The 17,075-nt window shown below is 35.8% G+C and overlaps 1 protein-coding gene across 1 annotated transcript; it reads left to right on the top strand.

The window, feature by feature from the left end:
- Positions 1 to 13,283: 13,283 nt before the first annotated feature.
- Positions 13,284 to 16,685, top strand: LOC145162598 (uncharacterized). The gene is made up of 3 exons (XM_079081697.1): positions 13,284 to 14,035; positions 14,108 to 16,146; positions 16,347 to 16,685. The coding sequence occupies exons 1-3, from the start codon at positions 13,284 to 13,286 to the stop codon at positions 16,643 to 16,645; spliced, it is 3,090 nt and encodes a 1,029-aa protein (XP_078937823.1). The 3' UTR covers positions 16,646 to 16,685.
- The last annotated feature ends 390 nt before the right edge of the window (positions 16,686 to 17,075 follow it).

Here is a 17,075-nt window from a genome sequence, read left to right as displayed (position 1 = left end):
TCTTAGGAGCTCCTCCACCAGTAGAGCTTGACATAGTATTTGTGGAGCCGGTTGAGCTTTCTGGTGTTGATGATGTGGGTGTGCTCTCATGTGGGCTAGGTTGCCATGTTGGATCCTGTGAGGTCTCGACTGTTGGCATCTCCATACTTTGATCATTGAAATCTTCATGGTGTACAGGTGTGTAGGGTTCTGGTTCACTGAATTCTCCTTCTACTTCCACTGGTGAAAGTCCCTCAACAGTGAAGGTCATTCCAGGTGTAGCCTTGACTTTCTTTGCCTCTCCCCATGGCCAGAACTTGTATTCATCAAAGCAAACGTCTCTGCTGATGCTGATAGTACCGGTGTTTGGATCTAGTAACCTGTAAGCTTTTGTTCCCGTCTCAGTTCCCAAGTGAACCATCGCTTTACTCCGATCAGCAAGTTTACTAAGATGTGTACCGGTCACCTTCATATGAGCAACGCATCCAAACACCTTTACATGTTCGATATTAGGCTTTCTTCCGGTCCATATTTGGTACGGGGTTGAGTTCTCTAGGGCTCCTGTGGTTACACGATTTAAAATGTAAACCGCATTACGCACTGCCTCACCCCACAATGTCTCGGGAACTTGCATGATTTTGAGTGAGCTTCTCGCCATCTCCACAATAGTACAGTTGCGTCTCTCCACCACTCCGTTCTGTTCAGGGGAGTACGGGGTTGTGTAGTGTCGTATCAATCCGGTTTCTTCACAATATGAGGTGAATTCCTTTGAAAGAAATTCCCCGCCACGATCTGACCAGAGCACCCTAATCCTTTCTCCTGTTTCAGCCTCTACCGCTGCCCGAAATTTCTTAAACATACCAAGTGTTTGGTCTTTTGTCAGGTAGATCCACATAACCCGACTGAAATCATCAACTATAAGAAGAAGTACCTGTTCCCTGCAGGCGTGGGTGGTGAGATTGGACCGCAGAGATCCCCATGTATCAATTCCAGTCTCTTCTTTGCTCTGAAGTTAGTATGATCTGGGGTAAGGTTTTCGTGTTTGTTTGCCTACTAAATAACCTTCACACATCCCTGTAGGACTTATTATCTTTGGCAATCCCTGTACCATTTCTTTATCTGACATGAACTTGAGTGCATTGTAACCCACATGGCCCATACGTGCGTGCCATAACTTGCATGATTCATTGCTAGTTGCAATTAAGCATCGTGAGTTAATGTCTTCTAACTCTATCTTGTACAACCGGTTGATTGATTTCTTGACCTTCATAAGAAGTCTACCTTTTACATCATGGACCCACAGGTATGATCCGAGCATCACTATTCTGTCACCGCCTTCAGCCAATTGACCCAAACTTATAATGTTGGTGCAAAGACTCGGTATGTAGTATACATCTGGCAGTATACGGTGCTCCCCATTCTTACACAGGAACACTATTGTCCCTCTTCCTTCGATACGAACCCGTGACCCGTCACCAAACCTTACTGAACCTTGAATGGACCGGTTGAGTTCTTGAAACTTGTCCTTTTGACCCGTCATGTGGTTACTTGCCCCATTGTCCAGGTACCACATGTTCGATTTGTTTGGTTCAGCCCCTGTTCTTCTTAGCTTTGGAGTCACATTCTCCTCATTCAAAAACACTTCTTGCACCTTGTCACTTTCATGAATTGCAGAAAGTAACAGAGTTGGTTCCTCTAGGTCGTCTCGGGTCAAGTTCGCCTCCTGATTTCTTTCTCGTTCTCGACGTGGGTTTTGACATTCTGCAGCAAAATGCCCAATGTCTTGACAATTGTAGCATCTCACTGTACTTTTGTCACGATCATTGGAATGACCACGACCCCCATTGCGTTGATGATGACCACCGCCTCTGCCACGGCCACCACAATTCCCTGAACCATTGCATCTTCCTCTACCTCTCCCATGTCCTCGTGAGTTGCTTGAACCTCCCCTATAGGTGTTAGTTGCAGCTTTCGATCCCACTTCGCCATTTTTCTTGCTTTTATCTGACCATTCTTGATGATTCAATAGGAGCTTCTTTTCTTCTACCTCAGCATGCCCTCTCAACCGTTCTTCATGGGCTTTCAATCTTCCAACGACTTCTTCCATAGACATCGAGTCTAAGTCTCTGAATTGCTCGATGGTTGAGGCGATCTGCACAAACTTTGAGGGCACTGCACATAACATTTTTTTGACCACATATCATTCTTCCATCTTGTCATCGAGAGCCCTAATGTTGCTGACGATATTACCCACTTTCACAGCAAAATCATCGACATTATCTCCTTCTTTCATGTTTAGGGTCTCGAATTCCGCCTTCAAAGTTTGCACCCTGGCCATCTTTACCCTATCTGCCCCCATGAACATCGTCTTCAAGGCATCCCATGCCTCCTTGGCTGTTTGCTTTTCTGACAATGATAACAAGAGATCTTCCGGTATCCCTTGATAGATAGCAGCCATCGCCAATTTATCCTTCTTTACTTCAACTACAGTGTTTGTTGTTCTGGGCTCAACAGCATCCCAAACACCTTGTGCCTGCATAAACACCTTCATTTTTATTGCCCAGGCAGCATAATTGCTTCTTGACAACATAGGGTTGTGCAAAGTAATCTGACCATCTTTCTCACTTCTATCACCCATACTTGTTGATCGGGGTTGATACTTGGGCATAAACCGGGCTCTGATACCAAATGATGGAATCAACCCCTGCACCTGGTGCAAAACAGAAAACAACAGAGTACACAAGAGGAAGAACAGGGGAAGCTTTTGGGACAATTTTCTCGTTTTATTTTCAGGTGCTCAAAACTCAAAATGAAAAGAACGAACTACATAAAGCAAAGAAATCCCTAAAAGATAGCAACAAACTATCCATGATCTACTTCTTTTGAACACATTTGGATTAAATCCAACATATTACGGGGCTTATCCTAGCTTTGCTTTGTGATCAAAAGCTCATGGATCCACAAGCTTAACCCAAGAAGACTCCACACTCTCTATCCATCCATCAGGGTTGGCTTGATTTTACTTAGGCTTTGTGTAAATTGTAAGCAAAAGGCCCCTCTTACTCTTCATTTAAAACAAATTATAAAATTGCTTCTAAGACAAGAATTAAAAAGATTAGCGCCTCCCATTACACAACAGTAGACCTTTATTGACCTTTTCCACCTATGTTTCTATATATCATGATATATAATAAATTAATTCAAAAAATGTGCCCCGAGATGGTACACAGGCCATTTGCAGCTGCACGTGCTCCGACCTTGCAATCCATCCATATCCTTCTCCCTCCAGGATTTGGTTGCATCAGTCCCATTCCTAAAGAACTTCTAATTATGAATTCTCTCACTGGTAGTACTGAGCCACAATCAACTTAGTGGTTCTATTTCTTCACCACTAGCAACCCACAACGTCTGTACCTCCATAAGAATAAATTACACGGTCTCATTCCTATTGAAGCTCAAAATTCAAAGTATCTCACTGATCTTTATCCGAGTGAAAATCAACTTACCGTACAAGAAAAATGCTAGTGACAAAAGTGATGCGGTCAGTACCAGTAAAAGGAGTAGTCACTAAATAATTTACTGACCAAAATTTCAGTAGTCACTTTTTGTCATTATAGCTGTCACTAAATAGATTAGAGACCAAAATATATAAGTGATCACTAATTAGTGCTTCTATAATTCCTCATGAGTTTGAAAATTCAACTCAAATACAAGGCTTGATCTTTTTTCAAATTACTTGATTGGTGAGATCCCAAAGGAGTTTGGGAAGATGAATATCTTAAATTTGTCCTTGGCTAATACCTAACTTTCTGGTGATACCTTCAGACCTTGAATTGTATGATCTCCTTGAAGAACTTGATTTATATATACAAATCCATCCCACTCAAGAACTTGCAATATGTTCATTCCTATTGGTTGTTTTATGCAAATTTGTAAAATTTTAACTATTTTATGGAAAGTTTTATGCAATACGTTCAAGAACTTGTTTCCCCTCTTAAATTACTACCCTAAAATAACACATATATATTTCAACAAATTAGAGACACCATTTCAGCAAATCAGAAATCAAAAATCGATTTTAGAAATCAGGAGCATAAAATCAATTATAGCACAGCTACATCAGAAATCACGAAAAAAAAAAACATGTCAAGGAAGACGCCGATGATAAGGGTCGAAATAACGACGGAGAGGTTCCCTGTGAGTTGTGAGTTGTGACTGTGATGGTCTGTGAGTGGCGATGATGAGCTTAGGAGGAAGAACAACGGGGAAGGAAGAACGCTGGGAGCTTCTTTTTGATGAGCGGCCTTTTTTTTCCAATGTCCCACTTTTTCAGTCTTAGGTTAGGAAGAGGCTTGAAGAGGCAAGCCCAATGTTGTATGGGGCAGAGGAGGCGCATAAGTTTTTTAATCATAAGCCTATTAAAAAACAAACTGCGAGATGGAAAGTGTTGCGGGTGTGCTGCGTCACGAAACAATAAGTGGTCAGAACAGGTTTTTACAAAACACAAACACCACCTCTGAGCGTAGTAAAGCTACACCAAGCGTAGGTACTGTTTTATCTGTACCGTTTTATGACATGCAATGCGTGTCATTAAAAGGCCAGTTTTCTTGTAGTGTGTTGTTTTGGAGCATTCACTTTAAGAGATATTTAAGGTTGAAATTTGTTATGTGATAATGTCTCTTGGATGTACTTTGAAAGCTTTTTGAAATGGTATTCCCTAGCTTTCCTCCCTTTCATAAACCATTTAAAAAAATTAATTAATTAAATATACATAAAACTATTACTTAATTGAAATAACATTCATTAGTAAATGAAATTACAAGACTAAAAAAATAATTGACAGAAATCTTAAAAAAACACAAGCTTAAATAAGCAAAATACATAAAAAGCATTTTATTCCCATATATATTTTTCCCAAATTCACTATTGCGTACTAGGACCGCAACCAATGTCGAGCTGAAAAAATTCTCATGTGTCACTATTTAGATCCACGTATCCACATCTCTATGTTTTTCTTGCATCAAACGCAACTCCTCGTCCATGATGTGCATTCTTTTTTGTTATTCTTCCACCATCAAATGCAACTTTTCGCTCGATGCCGTTTTCTGTCAAAACTTGTGCAAATGGGGAAAATTGAGTTTGGTGGGAAATGTGGGAATTGAGTTTCGGGAATTGAGTAGTTGCTTGTTGTTGTGAACTCTTCACATTTCTTTCCTTTTGAACACGTAGCACAACCTTTCCCATGGCTTTAGTCCATTTTGATTGTGAAAATATTGTGAGAAGGAATGTTGTGAGATATGGTGTAGTAAAATGAAAAAATTGAGTATATATTAATTAATACAGTTTAATTTTTGAAAAAAAAAATTATGGTCATTGGAGATTTCTAGCTGTTAGGTAACTATCAAGAAGAGGAACAACTCGGGAAGAACAACCTGGAGGAAGCTCTTTCCCGTCAAACCCGATGTGGCCAGATCCTTGTTCCCGACAATGAAGAACCCGAAGCTCCTTCCCGAGCTTCATGGGTCGACACCTTCCATCCTTAGGTTAGTTCAAAGTTTATATGGATTTGGCCCCTATATACAGTTTGTACGTATACTGATTTGGGTTGATGACAAAATGGTCATTTCTAAAAAGATATAAGTTGAATAGTTAGGTTTAACAATTAAATGCTTACTTGTACAAGAAAATGAAACCTTAGAAACTGACCATGCCAAAAATTTTAAAGTTGGACTAAGAGTACTAATCTGTGTGTAAAGAAACGTATAAACTCATCTTCCCAACATCATCATCTATTATATCATTTAAGGACAAATAGACAGATGGTTTTCAGGTACTTACAAACAAAACCTCACTACACAAATCCTACTCTACACTCTTTACATAACACTCATCCTAATCTAACAAGAACAGATGAAGAACACTATCGATAAAACCCTAATCTCACAGAGAGAACAGAGAGAACAAAAGAGAGGACTTAAAATATCTGAGATGATTTTTATGACCCGTATCTGCTCCAACATCCGATATATACTTCGGAGATATGACCAGTGTGTTAACCCGGAATCATAAAGAGTATTACTTCAGCTTCACCCCAAGACTTCCAACAAGTTATATTAACACTCCAAACATCTTGATTAATAACAACTTTATACTTTATCACCCTGCATAATCTCAAATGACAAGTTTGTACCAATACTCAATATATTTAACACCCCTCCTCAAACTTAACATTTGAGATAAAAAATGTTATTATTTAAAAGGATCTATCAAACCAATTTCATTTGTTAAAAAATTGTGTTGTGACACACTTAAAAACTTTTTTAAAATATCAGCCCTTTGTTATGAAGAAATAATTTTTTCAACTTTTAAAACACCACTTGCAATCTTTTCTCTAACAAAATGTAAGTCAATTTCAAAATGTTTTGTTTTTTCATGGAACACAGGATTCAATGCTAGTTTAATAGCAGACTCATTATCACAGAAAACTGATACAAGAATCAAACTTTTAATTCCCAAATCAAACAGTAACTTTAAAATCCAAATAATTTCACAAGTAATAGAACCTAAAGCTCTATATTCAGATTCAGTTGATGACCTGGACACAGTAGCTTGTTTTTTACTTTTCCAGGAAATTAGAGAATTTCCAAAATAAACCAAATATCCAGTAACAGACTTTCTTGAATTAAGGCATTTAGCCCAGTCAGCATCTACATAACCAACTAAGTCACAGTTTACAGACTTTTCAATAGAAATTCCCTTACCTGGACTACCTTTTAAATATCTAAGTAGTCTTAGTGCCATATTTAAATGTGACTTATGTGGTTTATGCATAAACTGACCGAGTATTTGAACACAATAACAAATATCTGGCCTTGTAATAGTTAAGTAAATAAGTTTTCCAACTAACTTTTGAAATTCAATTATATTTTGAAGTAAAGAATCACTGCTATCACAACTCCTTTTTGGAACAAAATTGGCTTCTAAAGGAGTTGAAGCAGGCTTACAGCCTAGCATACCAAACTCATGCAGAAGTTCTAAACAATATTTTCTTTGATTTAAACACACACCTTTATTAGTATTCAAAACCTCAATTCCAAGAAAATAGCTTAATTTTCCTAAATCTTTAATTAAGAATTTTGAGTTCAAAAAAGATTTAACTTTCTGAATTTCAGACTCATTATTACCTGTAAGAATTATATCATCAACATAAACTAATAAAATGACAATCGAATTATTATTCTGTTTAATAAACAAAGAGTAATCATTTCTGCTTTGTATAAAACCAAAACTAAACAATTCAAAACATAACTTTTCATTCCACTTTCTTGGGGCTTGTTTTAGACCATATAACGACTTAACCAGTTTACACACTCAAGTATCACCTTTAGTATGATACCCTTGAGGTAAACTCATATATACTTCCTCAGTTAAGTCACCATAAAGAAAAGCATTATTAATATCTAACTGATACAAGGGCCAAGATTTATTCACAGACAAAGTAATAACTATTCGAACAGTAAGTATTTTTGCAACAGGAGAAAAAGTTTCTTGATAATCAACCCCTTCTCTTTGATTATACCCTTTAGCTACAAGACGGGCCTTATATCTTTCTACTTCCCCATTGGGTTTATATTTAATTCTATAGACCCACTTACAACCTATTGGTTTTCGTTTTATAGGAAGTTCTACAATATCCCATGTATGATTACGATATAAAGCTTCCATTTCATTATTCATTGCCTCGATCCAATTTGGATCTAAATAAGCTTCTTCAAAAGTTTTAGGTTCAACAGTTTTATTAAGATTAGAACAAAAACACTTATTTTCAGAACTAAGAACAGAATAATTCATTGTATGTTCAATTCCATACCTATGCCTCCCTTCAACAATATAATCATTGAATTTCACAGGCATTCGAGATTCTCTTCTAGATCTAGATGCCCCTATTGACTGTCCTAAAGAAGGCAATGAATCTAACTGACTATTTTCCTCAGTTGAATCAGAATGACTCGGCACAGACCTATCAAATGAAGGTTCAGATACCCCGCTAGACTGGTTGTTATTATCAAAAGTAGTATCAAACAAAGATTCATCTAGATTCTGAGCTGCATTAGAGCCATCCATTTGATGATTAACACTCAAGTCATTTAGATCAATTAAATCATTCACATAATCTGAAGTATTATAATCATCATAGGAAAAAGGGTCTACTGATTTATTAAAATCAAGTTGAGTATCAACAGTTGTTGACTTTAGCTTAAATGGAATAACTGAGTCATAAAACTTCCAATCCCTGGAAACACAAATAGAATTTGTATCAAGACTTAAAAGTTTATAACCTTTCTTTTCAGAAGAATAACCTAACAAAACACATTTTCAGCACGTTCAGAAAACTTATCATTATTATTAAGTTTTGTAGCAAAACATAAACTACCAAAAACTCTTAGATGATCAAAAACAGGCACTTTCTTAAATACTAATTCATAAGGAGATTGTCCTTTTAAAACAGAAGTTGGCATTCTATTTATCAAAAAAACTGAAGTTAGAATAGCTTCTCCCCAGTATTTTATTGGAAGACCAGACTGAAAAAGTAAAGACCTAGCAACATTCAAAATATGCCTATGTTTTCTTTCTACAATACCATTTTGCTGAGGTGTGTACACACAACTTGTTTGATGAACAATACCATTTACTTTAAGAAAAGACTCCATTTTATGATTTAAAAACTCAGTTCCATTATCAGAACGAATTGTTTTAATTTTAGAATCAAATTGATTTTCCAAAATATAAAAGAATGAGGTAAAGCTAGTAAAAACTTCATCTTTACTTTTCAAAAGATAAACCCAAGTAGCCCTTGTGAAATCATCCATAATAGTCAGAAAGAACCTATAGCCTTCTCTAGTAGACATTCTATAAGGACCCCATACATCTAGATGAACTAATTCATCAAGTTTAGATGAACTATGAACACTATGAGGAAAAGACTCACGAGTTTGTTTTGCTTTGTGACAAACATCACAAGGAGGAAGAAAAGAATTGTCAAAATTAAGAACATCTTTTAAAGAGTTTAAAGCTTGTTCAGTTGGATGACCTAACCTACTGTGCCATGTAAGTTTAGAAACGCAACATTTAACAGAACTACAAGAACCAATACCTGAGGGAAAAGCATCTAGATAATATAATCCCCCAGACTCTCTACCATTATGAACAACTTTCTTTGACTGTAAACCCTGAATTGTACAACAGTTTTCATTAAAAACAACTTCACAGTTTGTGTCTTTGCATAATTTGTGAACAGAAAGAAGATTAACATTAAAACCAGGAACAGCAAAGACATCAAAAAGTGTCAGATTTTCAGAAAATTGTAAATTTCCAATTTTTTCAATTTTAGCAGAGGAACCATTAGGATGATTAACAAGAAGGTTTAATTTTGAGACATCAACAATATCATGCAATAAAGACTCAGATGAAGTCATATGCTGATTTGCACCTAAGTCCACAATCCACTTTTGATGATTAAAGGTAGAATTGTAGACATTAAATGAAGGAATACCTGCCATATTAGCACTGACAGGAGTATCCTCAGAAGTTGAATTTTTATCACTGATGAGACTCAAAAGCTTATGATACTGTTCACTTGTGAAACAATAAGCTCCATCATTTCCAGAAAGAACACTAGAAGAGGAACTACTAGAGGGAACAGAGGAAGAATTAACAGAAAAGGTTTTATTCTGATTCCTTTGAACATCATTACTAGACTCATTCCTAGGTTTAAAATCTTTTGGATAGCCTATCAACTTATAACACCTATCAATGAGATGACCTTTAAGACCACAGTTTTTACACTGCAAGTTTTGATTTCTTCCTCTATTTGAGTTAAAATTCTTTTTATCATTAACCCTACTACTAAATGCAGATGATTGAGTTTTAGACACATTAGACAAAGAAGTCAAAACCCCATTCTTTTGATGTGACTCTTCTCTAGAAACAATTGAAAAAGCAGATTTAACATTTGGAAGAGGTTCCATTAAAAGAATATGACTCTTCACTTGATTAAAAGAGTCATCAAGACCACTTAAAAATTGCATTAACTTCATGAGTTTTGAATGATCATTATATTTAGTTGCAGCTTCACAAGTACACTCAGCAAGATTAGTAAGACCATCAAATTCTTTCCAAAGTGTATCTAACTTGTTAAAATATTCAGACAAAGAGGACCCATCTTGTTTAAGTGAATTTATTCGTTGATGTATATTAAAGATAACAGAACCATCAGCCTTATTATAAGTTTGAAAAAGTTCATTCCAAATATCTACATCAGATTCAGAATAAGCATGCCCAGAATAGATTGACTCAGACAAAGAACCAAGAATCCAGGAACACACTACAGCATTAGCACGTTCCCATTTTAAAGATTTTAGTTCATCTTTAGAATCCTTAATTACAGTTCCTTCTACAAACCCTAGTTTATTTCTAGCCTTAAGACTCCTTATCGTAGAGCTACACCATACACGAAAGTTATCAGTCCCAGTCAATTTAAAATTTACAATTGTGGTTACAGTATTGTCAGAAGGATGAATATACAATGGATCATCGTAGTTCACAGAATTGTCCTTTGAACTACTACCAGTATCAACAGGAGAATCAGTCACATTCGCACAAAGTTAAGCCAAACAAAAAACAAAAAAGATGATCAACCTACTATGATTCTTATATGTCCAGATGGTCACCACAGTTTGTCGGGGCCCAAGACAAGAACCATAGAGTAAAACAAAACACAGATAACCAGGATAGAATAAAAGAACAAAAATCACAGAAAATCAAAAAACAAATAACTGGTGTACTCAAGACAACCAGGATCTCCCACATCTACAGCTAGAAAAAGAATAGAAAGGAACAAAAAAACCCTCACAGAGTTGATTAGCGATGGAAAGACGAATCGACTCCTGTTACTCCGTTCTCTTTAACAATAACGGTGATGAAATCCGTTATCAAGAGTTATTTCAGAGAACAGGATTGATCGATTGATGTTTATTTTGTCGATCAAGGATCTCCACTCGATGATGAGAAAGAATCAATCAAGGATCTCCACTTGAGGACAAACCTGCAAGAACACAACAAAACTCGCAGTACCAAAATTTCAACAAAAAACAATCACTGATCCAGACCAAATTGATGATCAATTAGATCAATGAAAGAACCCTAGATATTCACAGAAGGTTAAACAACCTGTGACGTTCAAAAGAAGTCACAGAAGAACCCAGCAATGAAGATCTACAAGGATCTAACACGAAAGAGAAATAGAACTAAAATTACCTTTACAAAGATGATCATCAAGCAGAAGATCGAAGCCCTAAAGCTCTGATACCATGTAAAGAAACGTATAAACTCATCTTCCCAACATCATCATCTATTATATCATTTAAGGACAAATAGACAAATGGTTTTCAGGTACTTACAAACAAAACCTCACTACACAAATCCTACTCTACACTCTTTACAGAACACTCATCCTAATCTAACAAGAACAGATGAAGAACACTATCGATAAAACCCTAATCTCACAGAGAGAACAAAAGAGAGGACTTAAAATATCTGAGATGATTTTTATGACCCGTATCTGCTCCAACATCCAATATATACTTCGGAGATATGACCCGCGTGTTAACCCGGAATCATAAAGAGTATTACTTCAGCTTTAACCCAAGACTTCCAACAAGTTACATAAACAGTCCAAACATCTTGATTAATAACAACTTTATACTTTATCACCCTGCATAATCTCAAATGACAAGTTTGTACCAATACTCAATATATTTAACACTGTGAATACCACAGGAACTATTTTTGTAATTTACTTTAGATATAGATTGTGTGCGGGTTTTTACTGGGGTCCATGGAAACGGTCGGGTGTCTTGTAAAGATTGTCACCGACAAAATAAATGAAAATTTGAAAGAGCATGTTGTAAATTGCCATACAAAACTCAAAAGTCAAAAGTCAAAATTCAAAAGTCAACAATATACATAGTCTATTCAACTATTGTAATTTAGTAAGCTAAACAGTGAGATACTTCATTTTCTAAGACAATAATATTGTATTCACTTATATGCCATCAAAAATATTATCCTATATAATATTTAGTAAGTTACGAATTTGGTCCCTGGGCATATCGTTTTTCCAGCTTTGGTCCATGGGCAAAATAATCTATTTAGAAATTCACAGACTAAAGGCTAGATTTAACGATTCAGCAACAAATTAAAACCACTGGGACATATTTTTTGACAAAATCAAAACTTGGACCGAACCTATGATTTTCAGTAAACTACAGGGACCAAAATTGCTACTCATTTTGAAAAGGTAGAAAATGACACTAAGAAATAACGAGTTGCTTGGTTCGCAACTTGGCATAATGTTTCTGGAGAAACGAAATCTGTCAAACTAATTTGAGTCTGATTAAACTACAGTTCCTCATACGCTTGGTTAGCATTAATGAAATAATATTTAGGAAATAGTAATATTTAGTTTTATATAGTCTTTAATTTTTGTATTTTGATTTATTTTTAAAGGATTGATGATCGTATAAAAGTAATACGCAAAAACTACATTGTCACATGCCTCTTTCACATGTGGAAGGAATGCACAAGGTTCGTTCATTTTTCAGGTTCTTCTAAGGACCCTTGGGAACCATCCAGTTTGACCCGTTAACATAGTAGGGCCGGACCATCTAGTCTTGGCATAACAACGCTAGCTATTAAAAGACTGAAAGAATTGTTAACAGGAAGAATCCAATCCCCTTTAATTTTTAAGAATTGCTTGTGGAAAAATATAATATTGACTTCTCAAAGTTCTTACTTTTGTCTCTACTGTTTTTTGAACAGGTAAAAAATTGGAATTTAATGTCTTTGTTAACCATGGGTCTTTTCCTAGATTGTCATGGTTTGTTGAACAGGTAAATATGGTTTGTTCAACAATTTTATAGTTAGTGTGTATATGCTTTGTTGAACAAGTAAAAAATCAAATCTAGTTTAGTTTTTTGATAGCTAATTACTATTATAATGTCTTTGTTAACCATGGTCTTTTCCTAGATTGACATGATGTACATTTTAAAGTTTAATAGATTCCTTGTGGAAAAACATAACATTGACTTATCACATAAAAGACATTTCTTGTGAAATAAATGACTTTTTCCAAATTTTCCATGTATAAAAAAGTAAAATAATAAAAACAAACAAACAAAAGAAAGCAATAACGCAAGTATAAATTAGGCAGATACAAACTATCTTTTTTCAAAAAGAGAAAAAACATGGCAAAGCACATAATGTCTTCCTCAACCTTCTTACTTTTTTCTCTACTAATCATGAAACTCTCCCCCATACCAAATTTTGCTTCTGCTTCTTTGGAGGAAGCCAATGCTCTTCTTAAATGGAAAGCAAACCTTGAAATCCCAAAAAACTCCTTGCTCTCTTCATGGATTCCCCTCCCTTTGAATTCCAGTGCATCGGTTCCATGCACTTCTTGGTTTGGAGTAGTTTGCAATGCTGATGGGAGCATTCAGAGGCTAAACCTCAGTTCATCTGGACTAAAGGGTACGCTTCATCAATTTTCATTCTCATTGCTACACAATCTTACTCATTTTGATCTCAGTGTAAACAACTTCTTTGGCCCCATCCCACCAGAAATCAGACTCCTGTCCAGACTTGTCTATCTTGATTTTTCAGAAAATAATTTTTCTGGAGTAATCCCACCTGAAATAGGGATGATGCTATCCAATCTTGAGATATTTTACCTGAATGGAAATAACTTGATTGGTTCCATACCACAAGAGATCGGTCGACTAACCTCTCTCTATAAGCTTCAATTGTCTGACAATTTTCTTCAAGGAGAATTGCCTCCAACACTGGGAAATTTAACAAAGTTAGTTCATCTGTGTCTGTATAACAATAAATTTTCGGGTCAAATTCCTTCATCATTGGGTGATTTGACATCTTTGAATGTCTTTTATTTGGACCACAATCAACTCTCTGGTCCCATTCCTATCGAAGTAGGGAATTTGAAGTCTCTCACTGATCTTAATGTGAGTGACAATCAACTTACTGGTTTTATTCCTTCATCACTAGCAAACCTGAGCAACCTACAACACCTGTACCTTTTTAAGAACAAATTATCTGGTCCCATTCCTATTGAACTTGGGAATTTGAAGTCTCTGATTGATCTTACGTTGAACCACAATCAACTTGTAGGTTCTATTCCTTCATCACTAGCAAATCTGAGCAACTTACAGCGTCTGTACCTCCATCACAATAAATTATCTGGTCCCATTCCTATTAAACTTGGGGATTTGGAGTCTCTCACTGTGCTTGGGGTGGGTGACAATCAGATTAGTGGTTCTATTCCTTCAACACTAGCAAACCTAAGCAACCTACAGTATCTGTACCTCAATGCGAATAAATTATCTGGTACAATTCCACAGGGATTAGGAAGTCTAGAATTGTTTCACCTACAAATGTACAATAATCAATTGTCTGGCGATTTGCCTGATGATTTGTGCAATGGGGGAAAGCTTCAATTGTTAATAGTTAATGGCAATCAACTCACTGGTTCTATTTCAAGAGGCTTAAAGAATTGTTCTAGCTTAATAAGGGCTCGGTTTGATCAAAATCAATTCAGTGGAGATATATCAAATAGTTTTGGTGTTTATCCAATCTTAAATTACCTTAATGTCAGTCACAATAATTTTCAAGGGCAGCTTTCTCAAAACTGGAGTAAATGCAAGAATTTGACATCCTTAGTGATGTCCTATAACAACATCAGTGGTAGCATACCACCAGAGTTTGGAAATTCAACTCAACTACAAAGACTTGATCTTTCTTCAAATTGTTTGGTTGGTGAGATCCCAAGGGAGTTTGAGAAGATGAAAAGTATGTTGTATTTGTACTTGTCTCATAATCAACTTTCGGGTATTATACCACAGGAGCTCGGATCACTGCATCATCTCCTTGTTCTTGATCTATCCAAAAATATATTGAATGGGTTGATTCCAACAAGTATTGGTTATTGGGCAGGCCTCTACTACTTGAATCTTAGTAATAACAACCTCAGTGAAAAAATCCCATCTGAGATTGGTAAATTAGGTCAACTTACGAAAGTTGATTTATCTCACAATTTGCTCACCAAAGAGATACCATCTGAAGTTCAAAGTTTGCAAAGTTTGCAAAAATTGGATCTTTCTCACAATAGACTATCTGGTTCTATTCCTGATACTTTTACAAGTTTGCCTAGCGGGATTGATATCGACCTATCTTACAATGAGCTCAAAGGTCCGGTTCCCCATAGCACTAACTTTGTGAATGCATCCATACAAGGCAATCCAGGTTTGTGTGGAAATGTTACAGGGTTAGATCTTTGTGCAAGTCAAATTAAAAAGAAGAAAAATGATGCATTTCATCATAGGCTTATCCTTGTAATTATGCTCCCCCTTATTGGGGTAGTTTTACTTGGTTTGTTCATGTGTGGAATCATTGCTCATCGACAACGGAAAAAAGTTGCTCCACAGATGCAGTTGGACGAAGAAGGTCATGATTTTTTCTCCATAACAAGTTTTGATGGAAATGTAGTTTATGACGAAATCTTGAAGGCAACAAATGATTTTGATGAAGCATATTGTATTGGGACCGGAGGATGCGGCATTGTGTACAAAGCACAGCTACAACCTAACAATGTGTTAGCAGTCAAGAAAATTCATTCATCGATATCATTTGAGGAGACTGATCATAATGGTTTCCTTAATGAGGTACGTGCATTAACAAACATAAGGCATCGAAACATAGTGAAACTCTATGGATATTGCTCCCATGCCCGCCACTCATTTTTGATTTATGAATACCTTGAAAAGGGAAGCCTTGGATCAATCTTAAGAAGCAATGTCTTAGCAAAAGAATTGGATTGGTTGAAAAGGGTCAATATTGTAAAGGCTGTAGCTAATGGTTTGGCTTATATGCATCACGACTGCTCACCTCCTATAATTCACAGAGACATATCCATTGCCAACATCCTTCTTGATTCTGATTATGAGGCACATATTTCTGATTTTGGGACCTCCAAGCTTTTAAAGCTAGACTCGTCCAACTGGACTGCAGTTGCTGGTACCTATGGTTATATCGCACCAGGTAACATACTCTTGTGATGTTAGTTCTACATCTTTAGTTTCACGATATATATATATATATATATATATATATATATATATATATATATATATATATATATATATATATATATATATATATATATATGTATTTATGATAGAATCTCGTGGCGTTGATACAATCTTTTTTGTTTTATTTTTTTTATGTTTCTTTGGATATAGAGCTTGCTTATACAATGGTGGCAACCGAGAAATGTGATGTGTATAGCTTTGGAGTTGTTGCACTAGAAGTGGTCATGGGAAAACATCCTGGAGAACTCATAACATTTTTACCAACATTGTCTACTGATTATCTGGTTGCAATCAATGTGGGAGATAGTCGGATGCCTCCTCCCTCATCCCAAGTTGAGAAACAAGTTAAGTCAGTTCTGAGTATCTCAAGAACATGTTTGAACTCGAATCCACATGAAAGGCCAACAATGCGCCAAGTTTCAAATCTGTTAGTGAAGGATCTGCGTTGAATTGACATCTCTTACTGATATAGTGTACTTTCAATACCTTTACTTTTGTGAAGTTCCGTATATGCCTCCTGATAAGGTGTATTCATTTGAATGCCTTCTGGTGAAATTTCTGATCATATGTTTTCTTAATATCATTATGTAGTAGATAAAGAAATAAGTCAATGAAGTTTTCTATCATTTTAGACATTCACTGCTGGAAAATCAAGTACTAGCAACTTACTAATCCATCGATTCTTCATGAGAAGTTTCATCTACTATAATTTAACGACTTTTCATCTGTTTTGTTTTCAGGTAAATTTTAGCAACAACATTTTCCATCATTTGGATTTCCAATACATGTAAAAAGTAGTAAAATTACATTGATAAATTAATTAAATACAAGAAAACGTATTCTACATTAATTTATATGAAATAAATAAAGACAGATAAA

Source organism: Lactuca virosa, chromosome 3 (assembly GCF_052849685.1).
Source record: "Lactuca virosa cultivar CGN04683 chromosome 3, Lactuca_virosa_CGN04683_v6, whole genome shotgun sequence".
Taxonomy (NCBI): Eukaryota; Viridiplantae; Streptophyta; class Magnoliopsida; order Asterales; family Asteraceae; genus Lactuca; species Lactuca virosa.
The sequence above is the reverse complement of the archived record's forward strand: the minus strand, read 5'-3'. Positions and strand labels throughout refer to the sequence as shown.